At 37.5% G+C, this 22,517-nt stretch overlaps 1 protein-coding gene across 1 annotated transcript in view; it reads right to left on the bottom strand.

Annotated features, from left to right (window-relative positions):
• LOC143404168 (uncharacterized) overlaps positions 1-17,253 on the bottom strand; it is a 108,575-nt gene extending 91,322 nt beyond the window's left edge. Inside the window, 3 exon segments of the mRNA XM_076862469.2 lie at positions 15,117-16,686; positions 16,786-17,172; positions 17,175-17,253. Coding sequence (XP_076718584.2) covers positions 15,117-16,686; positions 16,786-17,172; positions 17,175-17,253 — 2,036 coding nt within the window.
• Positions 17,254-22,517: the final 5,264 nt, after the last annotated feature.

Consider the following 22,517-nt stretch of genomic DNA (forward strand, 5'->3'; position numbering starts at 1 on the left):
ATGATTTGTATAAAAGTGGTGCTAGTAAATTAACCATTAACTTTTTTCCATGCTAAGAAATATAAATTTTGTGATTATGCCCAAAAGAAGCTGTTGGGAAATTTGGTAAAAAGATTTTGAAAATACTTTTACTTCAGAAAGATTTTTCTGAAGACAGATCAGCTGTCATTGATCAAATAAAAAGAAAAAAAATGAACAGAACCTCGAAGATGGAATCATTGATAGTGAATTCATACAATTTCTTTAATGAGGAGGAATTGAAAGTTAATAAATGAAATGGGCTTTTATCCTTAATTTTTTACCCAAAACTCTCCAAGTATCATTACAAGTTTTGCATACTTTCGTAGGATTGATATTAACTGAATATTATTATTAATATTAATAATATTAATATTAATAATATTAATATTAATAAACCATTAAAATAATGGTTTTATTTATGAGAAAGAATGAAGGATGGTAAACCTCACATGTTACAGAGTTAAACTTTTTATGCATAGGTATGTTGCTTTACATTATCATCTATGGTCCTCAGGATTCAGTTCCTAGGTATAATGAGCATTCTTCTGAATTATAATATGATTTTTTTTAAATTGAACCACATGTATTTATAATACTTGCGTAAAGGGCTGAAGCAGTTGTTCAATATTAAGGAATGTGAGCCAAGAATTCCTAAGGAGCCTAACACAGACAATTGTTGATGAACTGTGAACAGTTTCTCCTCCCTCCCATACTTTTCCCTAATTCTGCTCATGGAGGATAGTCTACACAGTACATTAGAATTCTGTATGACTGCTAGGGACTGAATGTTTCATACCAAAATTCATATATTTGAAGGTCCAGATCCTATTATATTTGTAACTGGGGACTGGATCTTTGGAAAATAATCTCAAATTAGGTCATGGGGTTGGGGCCTCATGATGGAATTGGCATAAATAGAGGAAGAGGAAAAAAGAGAGTACGATGAGGATTAAGCTCTTTCTCCTCATGAGCACATACTGAGGGAAAAAAACATGCAAACACACAGTGAGAAGGGGACTGTCTACATGTCAGGAATGAGACTCTGACCAGATATCAAATCTAACACCACCTTGAGCTTGAACTCCTCAGTTTCTAGGACTGTGAGAGTTACATGTTTATCTGAATAAGCTTTCCAGTCTAAGGAATTTTCTTATAGCAGACTGAACAGACTAAGATAATGACATTCTCTGAATATTTTCATTTTCATAGTTCTACATAAATGAATAATTTACTTTTATTGCATTTTACAAGCAGATGTGTATCAGGTGTCAAGTGTATATAGTAAATTATTGATTTACGATCATACAGAGATTTTTTTTTCTCAAAGAGTAAAGAAAAATATCATGAAACATTATAATACTGGTTAATAACAATAAATTAAGTTCAGATTAGAGTCTTGAAGTCATACAGAATATATTTGTATGCACCGAAAAAAGATGACCTAATTTGAAGTCTAAAATTATACTGGCATTGTACGTAAATAACTATTCTTTCTTATTCACCATTTTATTGTTAGTGTCTAGAAGGGTACCTGATAAATCTTAGGTGCACAATAATATTTTGATGAAATAAAAGAAGAATGGATGCTTGTATTCCTATTCTTAAGAAACCCTTTGGTGATATTATAGCACAAGTCTCACTCTCCTTGGGAAGCCAATTACTGAGATGAACATGGATGTCCAAAACTGTTCCTAAGTTTATGTTTCCCAGTGTAGTTATGTATTTGGCATGGCCAATTAGTTGATATGACAATAAATGATTGGCCATGGACCATTTTTAATTACTTTCAAAATATATAAATTATGAAAATTGGTTGATATAGAGAAACTACTAACCTCACCAGATGTAGAATTCTATGTCATCTCCAAATACATTGTGCTCTAGACCATGTTCTTGTCCAGGCCTTGATACCTGTGCAGAAGTGAGAACAGTTTTCATAAAGAGAAACAAAAAAGTTACCCAAAAATTGGGAAGTTTATGTTTGTTTGACAGTGCATACCTCTGTTGCAGCAAGTACTATCTAAATTCAAATAGCAAGTACTATTTAGAATTAAAATTCTAAATAATTATATTATATGTCCTAAGAAAACCAAAGTAGTCATTTTTTTTGCTTTAGTTGAGAATGTAAAGTAAAAGAGCTGAAAATTCTCTAGTTCAAATTTTGCCAATTTTTAATATAATTATAAATCATCTAGAGAATCATTAAAAATAGTTTTTCTGTTTCAGCAGTTGTAGAAAAGGGCCTGATTATTAGAGAGTTCTTTCTCATAATCTATCAGGTGATGATAATGATGTTGATCTGTGTGCCATACTTTGTAAAGAAACAGGTTAATACATTTTCATCATCTAAGTTCCAGCAATCTTAAAGGTTCGGTAGAACACATATGAAGAGGAGCAAAGTGTAAAGAGCAGTGTGGTTGATTTATTTCTACTCTTTACAGCTCCCCAGCCATTGCCAGACCAACTCTATAATGTGCTTTGAGATGCAGCAGGGCTGTCTGTGAATTTCAGAATATGGCAAGAACGAGAAATCATGGGTTTGTTGTAGCTCAATCTAGTTAATTTCATACAGTTTAAGTCCTATGATACATTCAATATCTTGTTTGCATCACATTTTTGTCTTTGAAATATCACTGGTCAAAGTGCTTATGTATGTATGTGTGTGTGTGTGTGTGTGTGTGTGTGTGTGTGTGTGTGTGTGTATGTACACCATATAAATATAAAACAGAATTGAATTAATAGTATACTCTAAGAATATTAATGCTTTTAATATCCTCAAGTGAGAAAAAAATATGAACAGGACATAGTTTTGTTCTTAAGAAATTCAAATTTATCTTTAAGGGTATCAAGCAACTCTTGACACAAGTTGCTAAATAATAATAATAATAATAATAATAATTATTATTATTATTATTATTATTATTATTATTATTATTTGGTAGTGAAGATTGAACTCAAGGGCACTTGACCACTAAGCCACATCCTCAGCCTTATTTAATATTTTATTTAGAGAAAGGGTCACACTGAGTTGCTTAGCACCTTGCTTTTGCTGAGGCTATCTTTAAACATGTCATCCTCTGTTTCAGCCTTCTGAGTAAATTATTTTTTCTCATACAAATTATTTACAATGGTATGTTCGGTGTTAAACTACTTTTAAATAAAATTATAATTATACCAATATCAAAGTTATATGCTATTACTGCTCCTCACAAAGGACTATTCCATTTATTTAAAGAAAAATTTTGGAGTAGGTATTATTACTTTTATTTTTGGATCATAAAAATGTAGCTCATGGATTATTTCATTGGATATGCAGCATTGCCAACCATTCCACCTAACTGGTACAGAATAATGGCAATTGCTTATCATTCTCATGATTCTGGGAATGGAATGTGCTAAGTTGGCTGGTTCCCAGTTGGAGTATCTGGTGCACTGGAGGCATGGTTGTTGAAGATGGGACTATACCAAGATTTCCTCCTTGTATAGCTATAGCTGTAGCCAGGTGCAGGTGAGGGCATCAAATGAGCATTCTTTGTTGGAACACACAAACCTGACCCCTCATTTTGTCTAGAATTCCTGATAATATAGTTGGGGAACTTCCAAGTGTTAACTGTCCAAGACTCAGATTAGGGGGATCCTGTATTCCCCTTTGTGACCTTGGCCTGACATTCTGTGCCACTATTACTACTACTACTGCTACCACCACCACCACCACCTCCTCCTTCTACTCTTCATCTCTAAAGCCATCTCATAATCAAGGTACCAAAGTATTTATACATATCTATCTGTAAAATCATCTTACATATTCAGTAATCTTTAAAAAAATCAGCTATTATAATAAATTTTTGAGCATGACATTCAATTTCATCAGATTCAAAATGCTTCATATTAACAACCATGTTTCCTGCACTCTTAAACTTACTAAGACCTCTAGTATGAAATATACTCTAGAATTTAGACCATTCTTCAATAGTAAAGGTAAGATATTGGCATGCATGAAGACCTGGCTTCAATCCTCAATAATACAAAGGAAAAAAAAATCACTGAAGATAACACACATGAGAGAAAGAAAAATAAAGGTTACTCTGAATACCACTTTCTCAAGTGATTTCATTCAGTTCCTGATCTTGGTAAAAATTGTCACAATGATTTTTCCAAATTTAATTCTCTCCATTACTAGATTTTCTCTAGCTTTCTCACATCTCATCAGGACAACAGAGAACAATCTTTGTCATTAGCTATAGCTAGGAGGTAGACCTCCACTGTTTCCCCTTGAAGGGTTTTATATTTCACATTCCATAAACCACTACCAATGTGAGCTGTAAATTCCTGACATAAAAATCCCAGAAATATCAAAGTTATAGTTGCCCCATGGTGCTTTTAATCCCTTTAATCTTAATGTATTTTTTAAAAGAAATAATTCATGTAAAATGTATAAAACTATGACTAGTATATATTAAATCATCAATAAGTGGTTGATTAAAAATGATAGCCAGTATTATCAACTAAGGTTTAGAAATATTCCAAATAATATGTGTTTTATAAAACATATAATCAGATGATGATGATGATGATGATGATGATGATGATGAGGAGGAGGAGGAGGAGGAGGAGGAGGAGGATGATTTTGTACTGGGGATTAGACTCAGGGATCCAATGACTGAACCACATCCACAGATCCCTTCTTCTTGTTTGTTTGCTTTTGTTTCCTAAATATGAGCTTTATATAAATTGTTAAATTGCATAATATTCTATCTGAAACTATAGGATTAAAAACAATATTGGGTATTTTATATTCATTAAAGGAAGTTCCTTAAAGCAACATATTTGGGCTTATTCACATTGAATAAGTTTAGTCAAGAATTTTTTAAATATATATCTTGTAAATCAATAATTTTCTTATGTCATATCACCACGTAAAATGATTTTAAATTGTGCCATTTGATTATTCATTAAGAAAGAAGAATCCTATTACCTGATCTGTAAAGGAAATATATTCAAATTAATTATTATTTATTCTCTACTTTGAAAATCCATAATGTGTTTAATTTTTATTATCTTTTTAAAAATTTTTATACATTCTTATTAGATATACATGACATATTGTGTATTTTGATAAATGATACATACATGGAATATAACTTCCTATTCCTATGGTTGTACATGATATGAAGTTACACTGGTGGTGTATTCACATATGAGCATAAGAAAGCTATGTTTCTGGGGCTGGGATGTGGCTCAGCAGTAGAGCGCTCTCCTAGCACAGGCAGGAGCCGGGTTCGATTCTCAGCACCACATAAAAATAAAGGCATTGTGTTGTGTCTATCTACAAAAAAGATTCATTTTTTTCTCTCTCTCCTTTTAAAAAAAAAGAAAGTTATGTTTCATTCATTTTAATGTCTATCTTTTTAAAAAAGACATGTCAAATTAGTATATTTCCTATTATTCCACTCTTTTCTATAAAGACAATATGAAACAGATTGTGGTAGAAGGATCAGTTGTACATTATCATAGTTAGGCCATCATTTTCAAAAAATACATTTCATTTATTATAAGACAATATAAGCAATACCATAGTTCTGTTTAATGCCAAGCTTTGCATTCCTTTAAAAATATATATTTTTTCAATATCCAAAGAAAGTTAAAACTGTTCTAAAATTTTCAGTTATAATGCAAAGACATGCTTTGTTTTATCTGTAAATGTATATCTCATGGTGTTGCAAAATTCCATTTGATCATTAAGGAAGAAGAGTTTTCAGAAAAACTGACTTTTTAGTTCTTGTTAACTCATTATGCTAAAACAATCTTTGGTCTCATATCCAATTATATTGATGATTTGAAATGACTTGTCAGGGAGTTTCAACCTGAATAGGAACAGATCATCTAAAATCAGGTTCTGCTGATTTTAGAGATTTATATTAACAGAGCCTTCATACATTACATACATTGTGTTAGCTTTCCTTATTAATGTGTTTAATGAAAGATCTTTCAAATGTATGAAGCAAAACTGATAAAATGGCAGGGATAATTTAATGAATGAAACTACTATTAGAGTCAAAGTTTTCAAATTTTAAAAAAATTTTGTAGGTCAAAACTGAGTCTGATAAAAGTAATTATTTATATAGAGACAGATAAGTTGCACATATTGAGGTTGCTGATGTATATTCTCTAAAAATATAATGCATATTTATTGGCTCCATGCACTGAAAAAGTCAAGAATCAATGACCAACTCAGGAACAATAAGCAACTTTCATATGAAGATTGAGTCTCCTAAACTCATTTCTTACTTAAAAAAGAAGAAGAAGAAAGCACATCTGAAGATTCAACCCAGGTCTGTGATTGGGATTTTACCAGATGAATCAGAATTAAATAATTACACCAGATGGTATGTAAAATATATATTTATCTTTATGTGTATTAGATTTTTTTTCTTCATAGCCAAATAGCATATTCTGTTATAAACTCAATGGCTTTTTCATGTTCTTCACCAGAAAAATCACAAAAAAGACACAGCTGTGATGGAGGGTGTAAAAATTGGAGATTTCAGTCCTCACATGTGAAAATATGTATTTTTTAAATATCATGTTTCAGCTGACTTGTAAAGAAGTTGAAAAAGTAAAAAGAAATTATATTTTTCTTGGTATTTAGCTTAACTATTCTAGCTTTTATGGTATCTTCTCATTGATATACATTGCTTACTGAAGTGGTTTCAGAAAAAAATACTATTTTGCAGAGTAAATATATGTATTATTTATCATGGTAAGATTGTCCATATTTTACCACTCACAGTTGAACACATAATTGCACATTGATTCCTGTAACCCATATTTTTATCCACTGATCTTTAGACATAAGATCTTCAATGATGTAGTAAAAGCCCAAGCCTTTCCTGAAGTGGAAATTTTGCATTTGATTTGCTGAGTCAGCTGGAAGAATTAAATTGAACATTATCCTTTCCATTGACTATATTTCAAAATATTTTCTGATAGGTCAATTATTCACACAAGGGCTGCAATAAAGTTTTTGCAGTAGTTCCTTGTACAGTTGTTTGAAATGTTTGGATACTAATGATGGGATTGCTTAGCTATTGTGTTGGAAAGTTGCTGGCAATGTAGAGATGACCTCACTGCTTTTGCTGTAAGGGATGCCCCATTTGAAGATGCTACTTATTCTTTTGATAGACGGTTTAAATTCATTTGTAAATCAGAAATAATTTCAGAAAGCATGTCCATACATAGATTATATTAGTATATTTTATTTCAAATCATTAGTATTATTTCTTTAATTTTCTTCCAATGGCCACCAATGAGGAAGTGTATTTCTTCATGTGATTGTGTGCCCAACATTTCACCTCTAGTTACCCCTATTGTGCTACCACTACTGTGTCCATCTCCTGTTTGTATGTTGGCTCTGTGGCTAAGCTATATTTCAACACTTTTTCTTCTTTTACTCCTCTCTCTCATACAGGCTCAGAAAAAGAACTACTCTAGTAGCATGCTAACCTCTTGCTCTCTCAATCTCCAGGCATGTTGATAGAGTACCTGCCAAGTGAGGAACTGCACAACATGACTGTTTGGTTTTAGCCAAATGCATCATTTACACTTAAATGTTCTTTTCTCTCTTCCCTCACATATCTCAAATAATATTTTTTGAATTTACTAAACTCAGTCATGTGTTTAATCTATAAGAACATTTCTCAACAGTAGTATTAAAATTATCAAGAATCTAAAAAATGAACTCTTTTATGATCCTACCCCATGAATAGATTTTAATAAGTATATGGTGCTATTTGGTATCCATTTTTATTTAAAAAATATGATTCTAATGTGAAGCCAAAGTTAAGAATCACTTATTTAATATTTTAGATGAAGTTATTTAAGGTGGTATTTTTAATTAATATTACTTTTTTAAGATATGCATTATAAAATATGAGAGTTCATGATACAGTCATAAGGGTATCAATATTTTCAAAACATTTTCCTTGCAATAGTTAAAAGTTCTAGCCATAACTATTGCTGGTGTTATAGTCAAGTTTATTGCATTAAGTAATCATAAGATCTGCACAAAATATATAAAATAACTATTTTCAAACATAAGTTCTGTATTCATCCTGAGTTCCTCACTCTTCCGAAACTGAGGATGGCAATTTTTGTTTGGCTGTGGAAATGGAGATTAGAGTTCAATACTACCAAAGAACTGGAATTTGAAGGATAGATTACTAGAGAGAAGCACTGCATCAAAATATCCCTTGACTCCTTCAAACATTCTGAAGCTGTGTCCATGCAAGGTAACAACAACTGTCAGATGATGGAGAGAACCAGAATTCGTAAAGGTCATGCATGATATTGGAAGTGTTAGAGTTCCTACCTAATTTAAATTCTGGTGGATATTGCAGAATACTCAAACTCTTCAAGAAAGGATCACATGGTACTTAGAAATATATTTGGATATACCCCAGTTAGGCCTCAGAATATGTCTCGATATGATCCAAGTGAAACAGGAAATTTGTCCTTGCCAGAACAATATGGGATAGAGGTTCAAAGTGATGTCTTGCAGAAATCTAACATTAAATTTAAACAGGACATTGTGATGCACTTAAAAGGTGATAGTAACAGATACAAAGATAATCTATGTGTTCAGAAGGTAAAACAGAAATCAAAATTAAAATCAACATGCTAATAAAATTGAGAAAAATTGACTAAAGGAAAGAAAATGTTAATTTCAAGAATTAGAAGCCATTAAATATGTTGATTTTATATTCTTGAACTTGAAAATACTTAAGCTACTGAAAAACTGGATGGGTTTAACAGCAGACTAGAACTAAGATTAGTAAATCCAGATAGGTCAATAAAAATATCTAAGCTACAGCAAAAGAAAAAAAAGAGTAGTATAGAAGTTGTTGATACAATTAAAGGGGTTCTAACCTATGAGAAACTGGAATCTAAGAGGAAAGGAGAAAGTGAACAGAAATAATAGTTGAGAAAAACATAATGGCTAGAATTTTCCCTGCTTCATGAAGGCTATTTTCCCTCAAATTCAAACCTCTATAAACTAAAAACAAAGGGGAATTTTAAAAAATAACTTTAAAGGATAACAGTAGGGAAAAAAAATGACTAAGTAAGAATGAGAGATCTAAATAAAAATAACTTTAGTTTTTGTGGTTCTTGTTAAGTAATGTGGTTTCTTGGTTATATTTTCATGTAAAATATTTAAACATAAATATGGATATGTATGCATATAGATATTATAGTATGAAAATACATGTTTAAATGGCAAACTATCTTTTGGTATTTAAGTATCCCCTTTTATGGTATTTCAGTTGTGAGAATTTGTGTGTGTGTGTGTGTACTACTTTGTGCTTTTTGTATTTTTTTATGTTTTGTAATCTTTGTGAAATTGACATGTATTGTTTTAATCAGAACTTATAGTATTATTGTAAGGGTCTGGTGAAGCGTCGGAGAAAGAGACCACAAGAGACCAGCCTCATGCAACACGCAGGGGAAGTTTATTAGGATCCGGTTCAGCGCGCTGAGGCTCTAGGCAGGCTCGCACAGAAAGGGAGAACAGCCCAGAGCCCCGAGCAGAGGCTAAGCAGAGCTTAAGTACACTTTTTGGGGAAGGCGGGGGGTTTTGCATACATCAGAACAAATCATTACGGGGCGTGGGAAAATTGAACAACAAATCTGAGAACTGATTAGTACATTCATTGGCGGGAACAGATTGGACAGGGGTGATTGGTTACTTCTAAGTGGGGTACACATTCAAACTGATTGGTTCGGGGACTTGTAATGTCTACGTGCCATTTTACACAGAGTCCCAAGTTATTAGACAACCAGAGGAGCCAGTGAGAATGTTTACTGGGCAGTTCCGGTATTGTTCTAACAGATTCAGAGATTACAGGTTCCGGAGGTAGCGGAGGAGTTGTAACAATATTTAATCTTTTATTCTTTAACCCAAGCCTTGCAGTTAGAAACTTCACAATGTCCGGTCTTTTACACTTTAACTCTGGCTCTGCGGCTTAGAATCAGCTTAGAAATTTTACCTTTACATTCCCCACTCCTTTTTCTGACTACTTTTAATCTTAAAAGTAAGGGATCATAATTATTGGAGGGTCTCGTTTTCTATTTCTGCCAGTGGAGCATATTGTTGTCTGATTACCATGAGTTTTACCTGTCCAATCTGAGCCTGGAGGAAAGAAACTATATGGTTAAGCAAACAAGGACCCACAGTCAGTAACAGCATAAGAATGATCAAGGGTCCAGCTAGAGCAGATAGGAGTGTAGTTAACCAGGGGGACTGGGCAAACCAAGATTCGAACCACCCTTGTTGAGTTTCCCTCTCTCTCTGGCGCTCTTCAAGATGCTTTTTCAATTTACTCATGGACTCTTTTACGACTTCGGTGTGGTCAGCATAGAAACAACATTCTTCCTTTAGTGCTACGCAGAGGCCTCCTTCCCTCATAAAAAGAAGATCTAACCCTCGCCTATTCGGCAAAACAACCTCAGAGAGAGAGGTTAAAGACTCTTGCAAGGCTGTGATAGAAGTTTCCAATGTTTTCAGATCCTGATCTATTGCTGTCTCTAACTGAGCCATTTGTTGTGACCCCCGGATCATAGCAGCAGCTCCCGTACCAACTCCTGCAGCAGCTCCTATCCCCAATAATATGGCCAGAGTGAGGGACACTGATTCCCGGTGGAAACGGGTTATTTGTCCTCCTACTAAACCTTCGAATGATTCTGCATCATGAAAGAGCACCCTGGGGAGTACTTGCACCATCACACAATAATTTACTGAGCTGTCAAACACCTGGACTGAAATACAAGGAGTTAATCCTGAGTCACACGCCCACCAGGTTCCTTTCTCGGGGACTAAAAAGCCCTGCATAACATTAATTTCTCCTATCTGGGTGCATATATGTTGTTTACTTTTAGGTGGGGACCCTATACATAAACCTGCCCCGGTTACTTCTGGGAGAGTTAACTTTGGATTTTTACCCCAACTACAGGTGGAACTCTGTGTCTTTACGGCGTAAGTCCCATTAACTGCTATCCTTTCATAATAAGGGGGTGCAGCAGAGAGGCATAGCCAGCAGGATTGGGTGAGGTTTGGCTGTGTGGAGTTTAGCACCTCGTAGGTTCCTTTAATTAATTCCCAGGGGGAGGAGTCTGCTGTACTTTGGACTGGGGAAGTAGGCAAAGACGGAAACCAGGAGGAATGAGATAGTAAACGGGTTCTGGTAGTTTTAAGTGGAGGGGGTCCGGGATGCTTTATTCCTGGCTTAAGGGGATTGGGCCCTATTGTCATGGGATTTTCTTCCTGCTTAAGTCTGATGGTGAACCAGAGACCAAAGTCATAGGTGGGGCCATAAACATAGAACCGCATTCCCCAGGTATTTCCCATAAGCTATGTCATCCTGAGGTAGCCCCTTGCTTTGGAGGTAAAAGTTATATTGAGGGGGTTACACAGACTATTTTTTTCACAGCGAGTGTTCAACACTCGGCTAGTCATACAGTCACTAGGGTTTATCCAGGTGTTATTTCGCCCTACCTGAATCATGCTCTCTGGGGAATTTGGCTTCCACCATGCAGCTCCCGTTTGTTCACAACCCCAAGATTTGCAATAAAAGTCATTGGGCCCTCCACAGGTTTGGGCCTGTTTGCGACTTCGGAAATCAGCTGGACACACATAATAATTAAGACTGGCTAGTCTACACCTATGATGTGGGCGATGACATCCATAATGCATATGGTTACCCCGTGGGGAATGTTGCCCTGGCTTGGGGTCGAACGGGATCTGTGTGGGGTCTTCTATGTCAGGGAGGTCCCAGTCAAAGAGGCCTATGGCCAGTTGGCAAATGTCCAGATGGAGAGATGGCCACCAAGTCCATAAGGGAGCTTTATGTGATATAGATCATATTACTTGTCCAGTGGGATTTATAATTTGCCAGTGTTGTTGAACAGGCTGATGGGGATTAGGGCTGCAGGTGGTCAGGGGAAGAATCCATAGCCCTACCCACACGATGGACACGCAACTTGAGAGGGTTACCAGTCTGTTCCAGTTTCCAGCCAGAGTCTGGACAGGGCGCAGGCTTGAGATGGGAGGCATGGATCCAGGAAGCGATCCCATCTACTTTTACCGCTGTAGGCGTTATAAGCAGCACCTGGTATGGTCCTTTCCAGCGGGGTTCCAAGGATGACACCTGATGTCGTCTTACGTAGACGAAGTCTCCCACTTGATATCGGTGTGGGATTTCCTTGTCTCTGGGCTGATAAGCAGTGGCCAGCCGTTTCCACAGGTATCGCTGAGTGTGTTCAAGGGCTTTAAGTCTGTTAAGCAAGGGGGTGTGAAAGGAATCATTAAGTCTCAGGGTTGGGGTCAGGTCCCGGATTGGAGGAGGGGCACCATAAAGAATTTCATAAGGGGTGAGGTTACACAAAGAGACAGAGGGGGTATTTCTTGCACGAAACAGGGCATAAGGTAGGAGCATAGTCCAGTCTTTTATGTCGGTCTCCAAGCTTAATTTTGTTAAGTTCTCTTTAATTGTTCTATTCATCCTTTCTACCTGTCCTGAACTCTGGGGTCTATAGGCACAATGTAACTTCCAATTTATCCCCAGGGTCCTGGCCAATCCCTGACTTACCTGGGCCTCAAACGCCGGTCCGTTATCGGACCCCATTACCTTAGGCAGTCCAAATCTTGGAAAGATGTCTTCCAGAATCTTTTTGACCACCATCTGAGCTGTTTCTTTCTTCGTGGAGAAGGCTTCGACCCATCCTGAAAAGGTATCTACAAAGACTAGGAGATACTTAAGTCCATACCTTGCTGGCTTGATTTCAGTAAAGTCCACTTCCCAGAACTGTCCGGGTCTGATCCCTCACAGACGCTTTCCTACTGGAAGCTTGGATGGGTATGTATTAACTAATTGGCAGACTTGACAAGCTCTAGTCACCTGTTCAGCTATTTCTTTTTTCTGCGAGTCAGTCAACAAGAAGTCCTTTCTTTTGTCTTTCAAGAGAGCCTGTAACTTCTTTGAGCCTAAATGGGTGAGCTGGTGTACATCTTTGATATAGAGTTGGGCTTTCTGGAATTGTGAACTTGGCTCTGTGGGATCCCGGTGTTCGGGGTCTGTGTCTCCAGGCCATAAATGACCTGAATGTTCCTGTGCAGCCAAGTTTCCCAGTCATTGTTCCCCCGGCATGGAAACAGTTAACAGGGTCACTCTGTTTAGGGCTGCCAACTTAGCTTCCTCATCTGCCCGTCTGTTTCCAACTGCCACGGGGTCGTTCCCCTTCTGGTGCCCCTGACAGTGCACTATGGCCAGTTCTTTAGGGCCTTTTACTGCTGATAGAAGGTGGAGGATCTCATCTTTGTTCTTAATTTCCTTCCTGGCAGAGGTTAGTAGCCCCCTTTGCTGGTATATAGCCCCATGCACATGAGCAGTGGCAAATGCATAGCGGCTATCAGTATATATAGTAGCCCTTTTGCCTGATGCTAGCTCCAGTGCTTTGGTAAGGGCAATCAGTTCTGCTTTTTGAGCTGATGTTCCTTCTGGGAGGCTAGAGGACCAGATAACATTAGTTTTGCTAACTACTGCTGCTCCAGCCCACCACTTACCATCTTGGAGGAAGCTGCTCCCATCTGTAAACCATACAACCTCACGGTGGGGCAGTGGCTGATCCTTTAAGTCTCGGCATACACTAATCTCCTCTGCCAGTATGTGTTGACAATCATGAGCTACAGGCCCTGATGATTCTTCCGGCAGCAGTGTAGCCGGGTTAAGTGGAGAAGGGGGTCCCAACATTATTCTGTCTTTGTCAAGCAACAGGCTCTGGTAATGAGTTATTCTGGAGTTTGATAACCACCTGTCTGGAGGCTGACGGATGATGTTTTCCAGGGCATGGGGGGCTATGATGGTTAGCTTCTGTCCCAACGTTAATTTGTCAGCATCCTTTATTAGAAGGGCTGCCACAGCTATAGCCCTTAGGCAATGGGGCCACCCACTCGCCACTGGGTCCAGTTTTTTTGATAAATATGCTACCGGCCTTTTTCAAGGTCCCAAAGTCTGAGTGAGCACTCCCCGCGCTATTCCTTTCTTTTTCTCGATGTAGAGAGTGAAGGGTTTTTCTACATCTGGGAGTGCTAAGGCCGGGGCAGATAACAGTGCCTTTTTGATATTATCAAAAGCCTGTTGGTGCTCAGGAGTCCATTGGAATTGGACATCCCCCTTTATCAATGGGTATAAAGGGGCAGCCAGAGACGCAAACCCAGGAATACATAACTACAAAAGCCGGCAGTCCCAAGAAACTCTCTGAGCTGTCTCTTATCAGATGGGGCGGTATCTGCACAACAGTTCGTTTTCTAGGCTCAGTAAGCCATCGTTTGCAGCCCCTAAGAGAATAACCCAGGAAGATTACTTCTTGTTGGCAAATTTGGGCCTTTTTGGCAGAAGCCACTATTATCCTTGCTCAGCTCGGATAATAGTGCTTGGGTCCCAGATTCACAGTTCTCCTTGGTGTTGGCTGCCAGCAGCAGGTCATCCACATATTGGAGTAGGGTGACTTCGGGGTGTGTAGATCTGAAGCCATTGAGGTCTCTGTGGAGAGCTTCATCAAAGAGAGTGGGGGAGTTTTTGAACCCCTGTGGGAGTCGAGTCCAGGTTAGTTGGCCAGATGTTCCGATTTCTGGGTCTATCCATTCGAAAGCAAACAACAACTGACTGTCCTTATGTAAGGGCAAACAGAAGAATGCATCTTTTAAGTCCAGCACAGTGTACCATATCCGCTCCGGATTCAGAGTGTTAAGCAAATTGTATGGATTAGGCACCGTGGGGTGAATGTCCTGCACTCTGTTGTTGATCTCTCTCAGGTCTTGAACAGGATGGTAGTTCCCAGTTCCTGGCTTTCTTACTGGTAACAGGGGGGTATTCCAGGCCGATTGACAGGGCCTTAGGACCCCAAGAGCTAGGTATTTCTGAATATGGGGTCTTATCCCATCCCTAGCTTCTTTACTTAGTGGATATTGTTTAACACTGATTGGAGAGGCAGAGGCTTTTAATTTTATTACTATTGGAGGTTGTTTTATGGCCAGACCTAACCCAGCAGTTTCTGCCCAGGCATCAGGATAATCCTTTATCCATCTCTGGGGTAGTCTACCTGTTTGATCGGTCCCAGGGGCCATGAAAAGTTGATGTTCATCTTTTACTGACATGGTCAGAGCCGTGACTATAGGGGCCTTTACTGAAGGGTTTAGAAACTCCACTTGGGGGCCATCAGGGTTAAAGGTTATTTTAGCCCAGAGCTTGGTGAGTAGGTCCCTGCCCATTAATGGGGCTGGGCATTCTGGGATTACTAGGAAAGAGTGATGGACTTTTCCCCTTCCTAGGTCCATTGTCCTCTTTGTTGTCCATGCCCGGTATTTACTGCCATTAGCCCCTTGAACTAAGGATCTTCTATTAGATAAAGGGCCCAGTGGGGCCTTGAGGGCTGAATATACTGCTCCTGTATCTACTTCGAAGTTCACTGGGGTCCCCTCCACTTCAAAAGTTACCCTGAGCTCGGGGAGGGGATCCGAGCCCCGACTTTCCTAGTCATCTTCTAGAGTCAGCATGGCAGGCCGGCATGTCTGCTTCTTTTTGGGGCACTCTTTAGCCCAGTGTCCCTTTTCTTTACAGTAGGCACATTGATCTGAGGCCAAGGGCAGCCTTTGGCGTGGGCCCAGGTATCCCTTCCTGTCTCCCTGTCTTCCAACTACTGGTCTATCTGTGGCTGTGACCAGAACCTTAGCCAATGCTTTAGTCTGCCTTACGTTTCTCTCCTCTTCCCTGTATTCTCTCTACCTCTCCTTCCTCTGTTCCTTTTCTTCCTCAGATTCTCTCTTATAATATACTTTCTCAGCCTCTCTGACCAAATCTCTTAAGGTCATATCTTGTAATCCATCTAAACGTTGTAACTTTTTTTTAATATCTAGGGCCGCCTGCCCAATAAAAGCCATTGCAACAGACGCATTTTGGTCCTCTGCCTGAGGATCAAAGGGAGTATATCTCCTATATGTTTCCATAATTCTCTCCAGAAACATGGAGGGAGATTCGTTGGGTCCCTGAATAATCTCTCTTACCTTGGCCAAATTAGTTGGCCGCCTAGCGGCCGCCCGGAAACCCACTACAAGAGCCCAGCAATAAGTGGACAGATGCTCCCTACCTTCAAAGGTGTTAGGGTCCCAGTTGGGATGGTTTAAGGGGAAGCCAGCCTCGATGATGTTAGGAAGCTGGGTTGGTCTCCCATCTGGTCCAAGAACATTCTTTCTGGCTTCCAAGAGGATTCTCTCCCATTCCTCTGTTGTGAAGAGAGTCCCCAAAAGCTGTTGGCAGTCATCCCAAGTGGGCTGGTGTGAGAACATCAGCGACTCAACTAAACCTGTAAGCTGGGTGGGGTCCTCAGAAAAAGGAGGATTGTTATTTTTCCAGTTGTAAAGATCTGAGGAGGAGAAAGGCCAGTATTGGTAAGCCTGCATCTCCCCTCCGTGCCCATCATCTATCGTGGGCCCGTAGGGACGAAGAGGAAGCATCACTGGGGCTTCCAGGTTCTCCATTATCCGGCGCCTGCGGGTTCCTTTGGCTGGCCCAGTCTCCTCCGGTGGGGGAGGGGCTGCTGCTGCTACTGCTGCCGCTGCCACCGGCGCTGGCGCGGCAAAGTCCCCGGGCAGGCTTGCATCTGACCTTATCACCTCTAGCTGCGGGATGATCCAGTCAGCGGCAAGAGAATCACCTAGGGCAAATTGGGGGTTTGGGAGCATGGGTAAAGGATAAGGAGGGGGCGTGGAGTCCAGTAAAGTTAAATCCTGCGACTCAGGGAGAACAGAGGAATGAGGGGAAGGAGCTGAGGGTTTGAGTGGTAGGATCATAGTGGAAGAGATTGGAACAGAAGTGGGAACAAGGAAAGGCTTGACCCATATGGGAGGAAACTCACAGAGATCCTGCCAGGTCAAAATGTATGGCTGCTGGTCCGTATGGCCACGTGGTCCTGGCTGAAAGACAGAATCTCTCAATTTATGGATTAAAGGGAGATGGAAGGACCCTTCCGGGGGCCATTGGACTCTGAGAGTCTGCCATTCTGAGGCGCAGAGTGTCTGCCAGGTCCAGCGTTTCACTGAAAAGAAAGATTCTGTGCCCTTGCTTGGACATCCGTCCAATGGTCAAGGGTCAGAGACAGAGGTGTGGAATGGCTTTGTCCCATACTGGTAGTTACTTGAACCGAGACAGAGACAAGACAATACAAACGAGACACAATGAGACGTAATCACAGACACACAGTAAAACGTTTAACACAAGTTCAGCAGCAAAAATTTAAGACAAACAATGAATTCAGCCTGAGAACAACAAAAAGGATTGCCGGCAAAAAAAAAAAAAAAAAAAAAAACAGACAGTTTGGCAGCAGAATACAGAATACCCCTTACGAGGGCTCCTCCCTCTACCTGATGGGGGGGCTCTCCGTCCCCCACTCCCTGAGTTCCCCCCCAAGGCGTCCCTTGGAGGGTGGCCTGTGGCTCCAAAGACACGTCTGTCCACCACAGCCAGGAAAACCTTACGCTTTCCACTGGCAGCCACACGCTGCCAAACCCAAACCAAGGCTCTGAGAACTTATGTCCTCTGTGACCTTACGCTCGCCATTGAGCCACCAGAAATCAAACCCGAGCGATCGCGAAAGACAAACAAGAAGGAGAAAAGGAGAAGAAGAAGGGGGAAAGAGAGAGAGAGAGAGGAAAGGCGCCTCCTTACTTACCCCTGAAGCAGTCCGTTGGGTCTCTCTGCCCGGCGATGCGCACTTCCCGGCCAACGCACCAAATGTAAGGGTCTGGCGAAGCGTCGGAGAAAGAGACCACAAGAGACCAGCCTCATGCAACACACAGGGGAAGTTTATTAGGATCCGGTTCAGCGCACTGAGGCTCTAGGCAGGCTCGCACAGAAAGGGAGAACAGCCCAGAGCCCCGAGCAGAGGCTAAGCAGAGCTTAAGTACACTTTTTGGGGAAGGCGGGGGGTTTTGCATACATCAGAACAAATCATCACGGGGCACGGGAAAATTGAACAACAAATCTGAGAACTGATTAGTACATTCATTGGCGGGAACAGATTGGACAGGGGTGATTGGTTACTTCTAAGTGGGGTACACATTCAAACTGATTGGTTCGGGGACTTGTAATGTCTACGTGCCATTTTACACAGAGTCCCAAGTTATTAGACAACCAGAGGAGCCAGTGAGAATGTTTACTGGACAGTTCCGGTATTGTTCTAACAGATTCAGAGATTACAGGTTCCGGAGGTAGCGGAGGAGTTGTAACAATACTTAATCTTTTATTCTTTAACCCAAGCCTTGCAGTTAGAAACTTCACAATGTCCGGTCTTTTACACTTTAACTCTGGCTCTGCGGCTTAGAATCAGCTTAGAAATTTTACCTTTACATTATATATTTAATGACTAACTGTAGTCATTTTCCCACTCTGTGACATTTAAGTAGAGAGCAATAAATCAAGCAGAAACACATTCCTGTTAAGGTAAAGCAGAAATATTTTCAATCAGGAAGTATTTAGCTGTTTATGAATATCAAGTCACCCACATTAATGGGAGTTTTCCATATGGTATTAATTCTAATATGTCTACATTCACCTTAGTTTTCCTTACATGTGGGTGTACAATTAGTATACGTGTCTCTCAAGTTCTTTCATTGAATTCTAACTAACTAACCTGGAAAGTTACATAGAAATTATAAGAGGTTGGGTTCCTTAAATAGTACATTGACATAATTAATCACATCTTAAAATTCTGCACTGACATATGAAATTATAAGGCACACTATATAATGAAGAAAAATGTAAATATTTAAATATGGGGCAGGTTATAAATGCTCAAAACATTTTAACTTTTATGGTGATTCCTAGGAGAAAAATACTAGATGATGTGTTTTCATGAACCCCTACTTTACATTTTCCTTGATGATATTTTCTAGGAGATGCTGCCACTACCTTTCTCTTACAAAGTGAGTCATAAAGCTCACTTCCCAATCTCTACTGTCTCAGGGTCATTTCTGAATATACTACAAAAATCCCTAACCATAGTTCAGATATTTTAAAATAATGGCATGCATGATATCATGTAAAGGATAAATAAATATACATTGGTTACACTGATAATGTACATTTAGAAAAACAAAAATGGTGATTAGCTTCATTTGTGTACTTAAGGCTCCATTTTTTAATATGAATAGGATAGTTCCTTCCCCATCTGTGTCTCATCCAGCAGAATTTCAGAGTTTTACATTGTCTATGCTATATTCTCAAACTCTTGTATAGTGCATAGTATTGGGTAGAGAATTTAATAAATATTTTAATGGAAAAATAAGAGTTAAATATTCGACTTCTGCACATTTGGTTTTCATCAACATTTGCAGAGAAGAAAGAAGTACTTGAAAAAAATTGAAAAGATTCAGGAATATATTCTGTGCAGAACTATGGCATAGAAATCAAGGACACACACATACATGCACACACAGAATATGTCAATCTGCTAGGAGATATTTCAAAGAATTAGAAAAAAACACATATGCTACTGCTTCTGGACACTTGAACTCAATCTGAGAAATATTCTGTTGCCTGATTAAAGTTATGTTATAAATAAAGACCATAAATTGGGACAATAGTTACAACCACAATGGACACATTTTTACCTGAGTGGCATTAAAAATGGTAATTTAAAAAATAGTGCCATTGGAAAGGTAGCAATATTCCTTATATTGTTTATGTATTGACTTGTAAGTAGATAGTAGTGAGTTTGTTTATATAAAAAATCATTAGAGATGTTTTCTACATAAATACATGTATACCTCAAGTTTGTAATGTGTGACACAATTTTTATTTGGAAAATTTCACATTCTTCATTTATATTTCTTCTCCTAATTTATAGGTTGGTATAGGAAGATATTATGTTTCCATTCAAAATACAACTATTTAGAAAATGTATTTATAAGCCACTTTCACATTCCAAGAAGTCAATGAGATTGTGCTTGATTTTCAAACTTTAAAAGTTAAATGTAGCTCATTTTCAGGTATTTTGCTTTCAAAAATTAATATGAGAGACAAGCCTAATTTTAAATATGTTTTCATTTAGGAACAGTAGATTATGTTGAAAAGTTTTCAGAATGGAGTACAAACTCCTAAAAAATTCTGTTTTGTAAAAATTGGGGGGTTATTTAAGCTGTGCCATACTTTACCTAATAATATTTTATAAATTTCTTGGGGATTTATTTGACACATTAAATTTAGCTGATTATATATAATTCCAAATAGTTTTAAATCATGTATAAGGTCTCAAATATTTTATCATTCTTACATTTGATAAACCTAAAATACAAAATGAACCTCTGCAGAGGCAGATTTCCATTATTTTTAATGTAATTACTCTTAGTATAATGGAGTCACAGAAATTATTTTCAGGAAGTGTTTGTTCCTGGATAAAATGAAGTATCTTCTTTCATGGTTTTCATCACAAAATTATAATTCAAATCTACAACTCTGTCAACATTAGTTTTATCAGAAAACCTTTGTATCATCATTTGAAGCAGATGGAGAATTCATTATTGAAATAGATAAAAATTATATTTGTGTACATTTGTTTATATGCATATATTCAAATTGCAGTACATGCCTACACATACACAGAGACATAAGTAATCTTATACCCTAAGGTAAACTATGTAATTTGCTTTCTGAAATTATTTTAGCTACTTTATCTCTAAAATGTGGATGGAATATCTGTGAATTCACAACTAATCTATCAATGTTTTACTAAGATGACAAATTCCTTCTACAGTTGTTGTCAATAAATCCCTCAATGAATGGAGACTGTGTCTAAAAACCTATTACATGTGCAATTGAACTGTTGCAATGATCAAGAATTAAAATAGGTTTTAGTATAAACTACAATACATGCTCCACATAAAATTTGTTTTACTTGAATATTTATATATTTGAAATTATTTATTTAGCTGATATTCTCATGGTTTGCAGATCTAGTTATTATAAACTTCTCCTTTTTAATTTTGTGGTTTAAATTTCACAAACAAAAAAAATATTTGGGGGATATATCTAGGCCAAATATTTGGATAAAATTTTAATTCCCTAATACATTTTTAAAAGCCATTGTTCCTCAATATCCTGTTACCTCTTCTTTAGTTTTAGTTATATATTTCAACATATTTTAAAACCCAAGAACTTTAGCTATATTCATAGCATAATTTAAAATTTTCTGTTTTATCTTTCATTGGCTAATTGACTTTGAGCAGGCAAATATGAAAATGTAGTGCTTTGGTGAGAATGTTGTCTGTCAAATAGTGGGATTAATAAGAGTTGAAAGTTTACCAATGCCCTAGAGCCCAACAGGATATGTGTGGTTAATAACAACTAATGGCACATTTCAAATCTCAGGTAAAGAAGATTTTAAATGCTCCCAGCACAAAGAAATGATATATATCTATATATAGCATATTACATTTTAAAAATTCATACTAGAATTTTATGTTTTTGTTGTTTACTTGCTATAGGTTTTTAGGATCATTATACCAAGTCTCTTAATTTTAAACAAATTTTATAATGATTTACTAAATTTAAAGACATTTTTACTGAATGCATATCCCATTACTACATTTTTTGAAACTGTCCTTAAGACAGCATTACATTACATTGAACAGAATTATAAAAATTAGCTATTTCTGTAATTGGCTCAACACTGGCCCTTTTGACTGTTGTAGTACACTAAATTTAAGTAAATAATTTTTAGAAAATTTGGATTATTGTTCTAGAAGTAGTTCTTAGAAATGGAAAACAAATATTTTAATGATTCTTTATACATAAAACATTATTACACTCACTCAAAAATTTGGAAAGTTGCATATGTCTATAATATATATGTATTTATATATTATATGACTGATTATATTTTTTAAGCAGTATAACAAATTATACTTTGTTTGTTAATACTTATAATGATATGATGTGTATGTCATATTGTCTCCCTATGTCTCTGATCAAATATATTTTACAGTTTATACTAGTTCTCAATTTGTTAGAATCTGTCTTGTTTATTTTTCTGTTGCACACAGTATTAAATCATAAGTGGCACTATATGTGTACATATAGATATACAGATATATGTAAATATGTGTATATAATACATTTTACTAATACTAATATAAAACATGAAAATATAAAAACAAAATTAAAATTATTACAATGGAAAATTGTGTCAGTGAACTCTTTGCTGATCACCGTGTATTTTCTCATTATTTTTACATATTAATAATTTATTTGCTAACATAGTTATTTCCATTATGTTGTATTAGAATTTAGAAAAAGATCTATAAATATTACCTGATTTAGAACACATACAAGGTAAGACAGAATCTTGCAAAGTGAAACCAAAATATTTCCTCAGTAGATAGGATTTGGATG

This window comes from Callospermophilus lateralis, chromosome 7, assembly GCF_048772815.1.
Source record: "Callospermophilus lateralis isolate mCalLat2 chromosome 7, mCalLat2.hap1, whole genome shotgun sequence".
In the NCBI taxonomy this organism is placed as follows: domain Eukaryota; kingdom Metazoa; phylum Chordata; class Mammalia; order Rodentia; family Sciuridae; genus Callospermophilus; species Callospermophilus lateralis.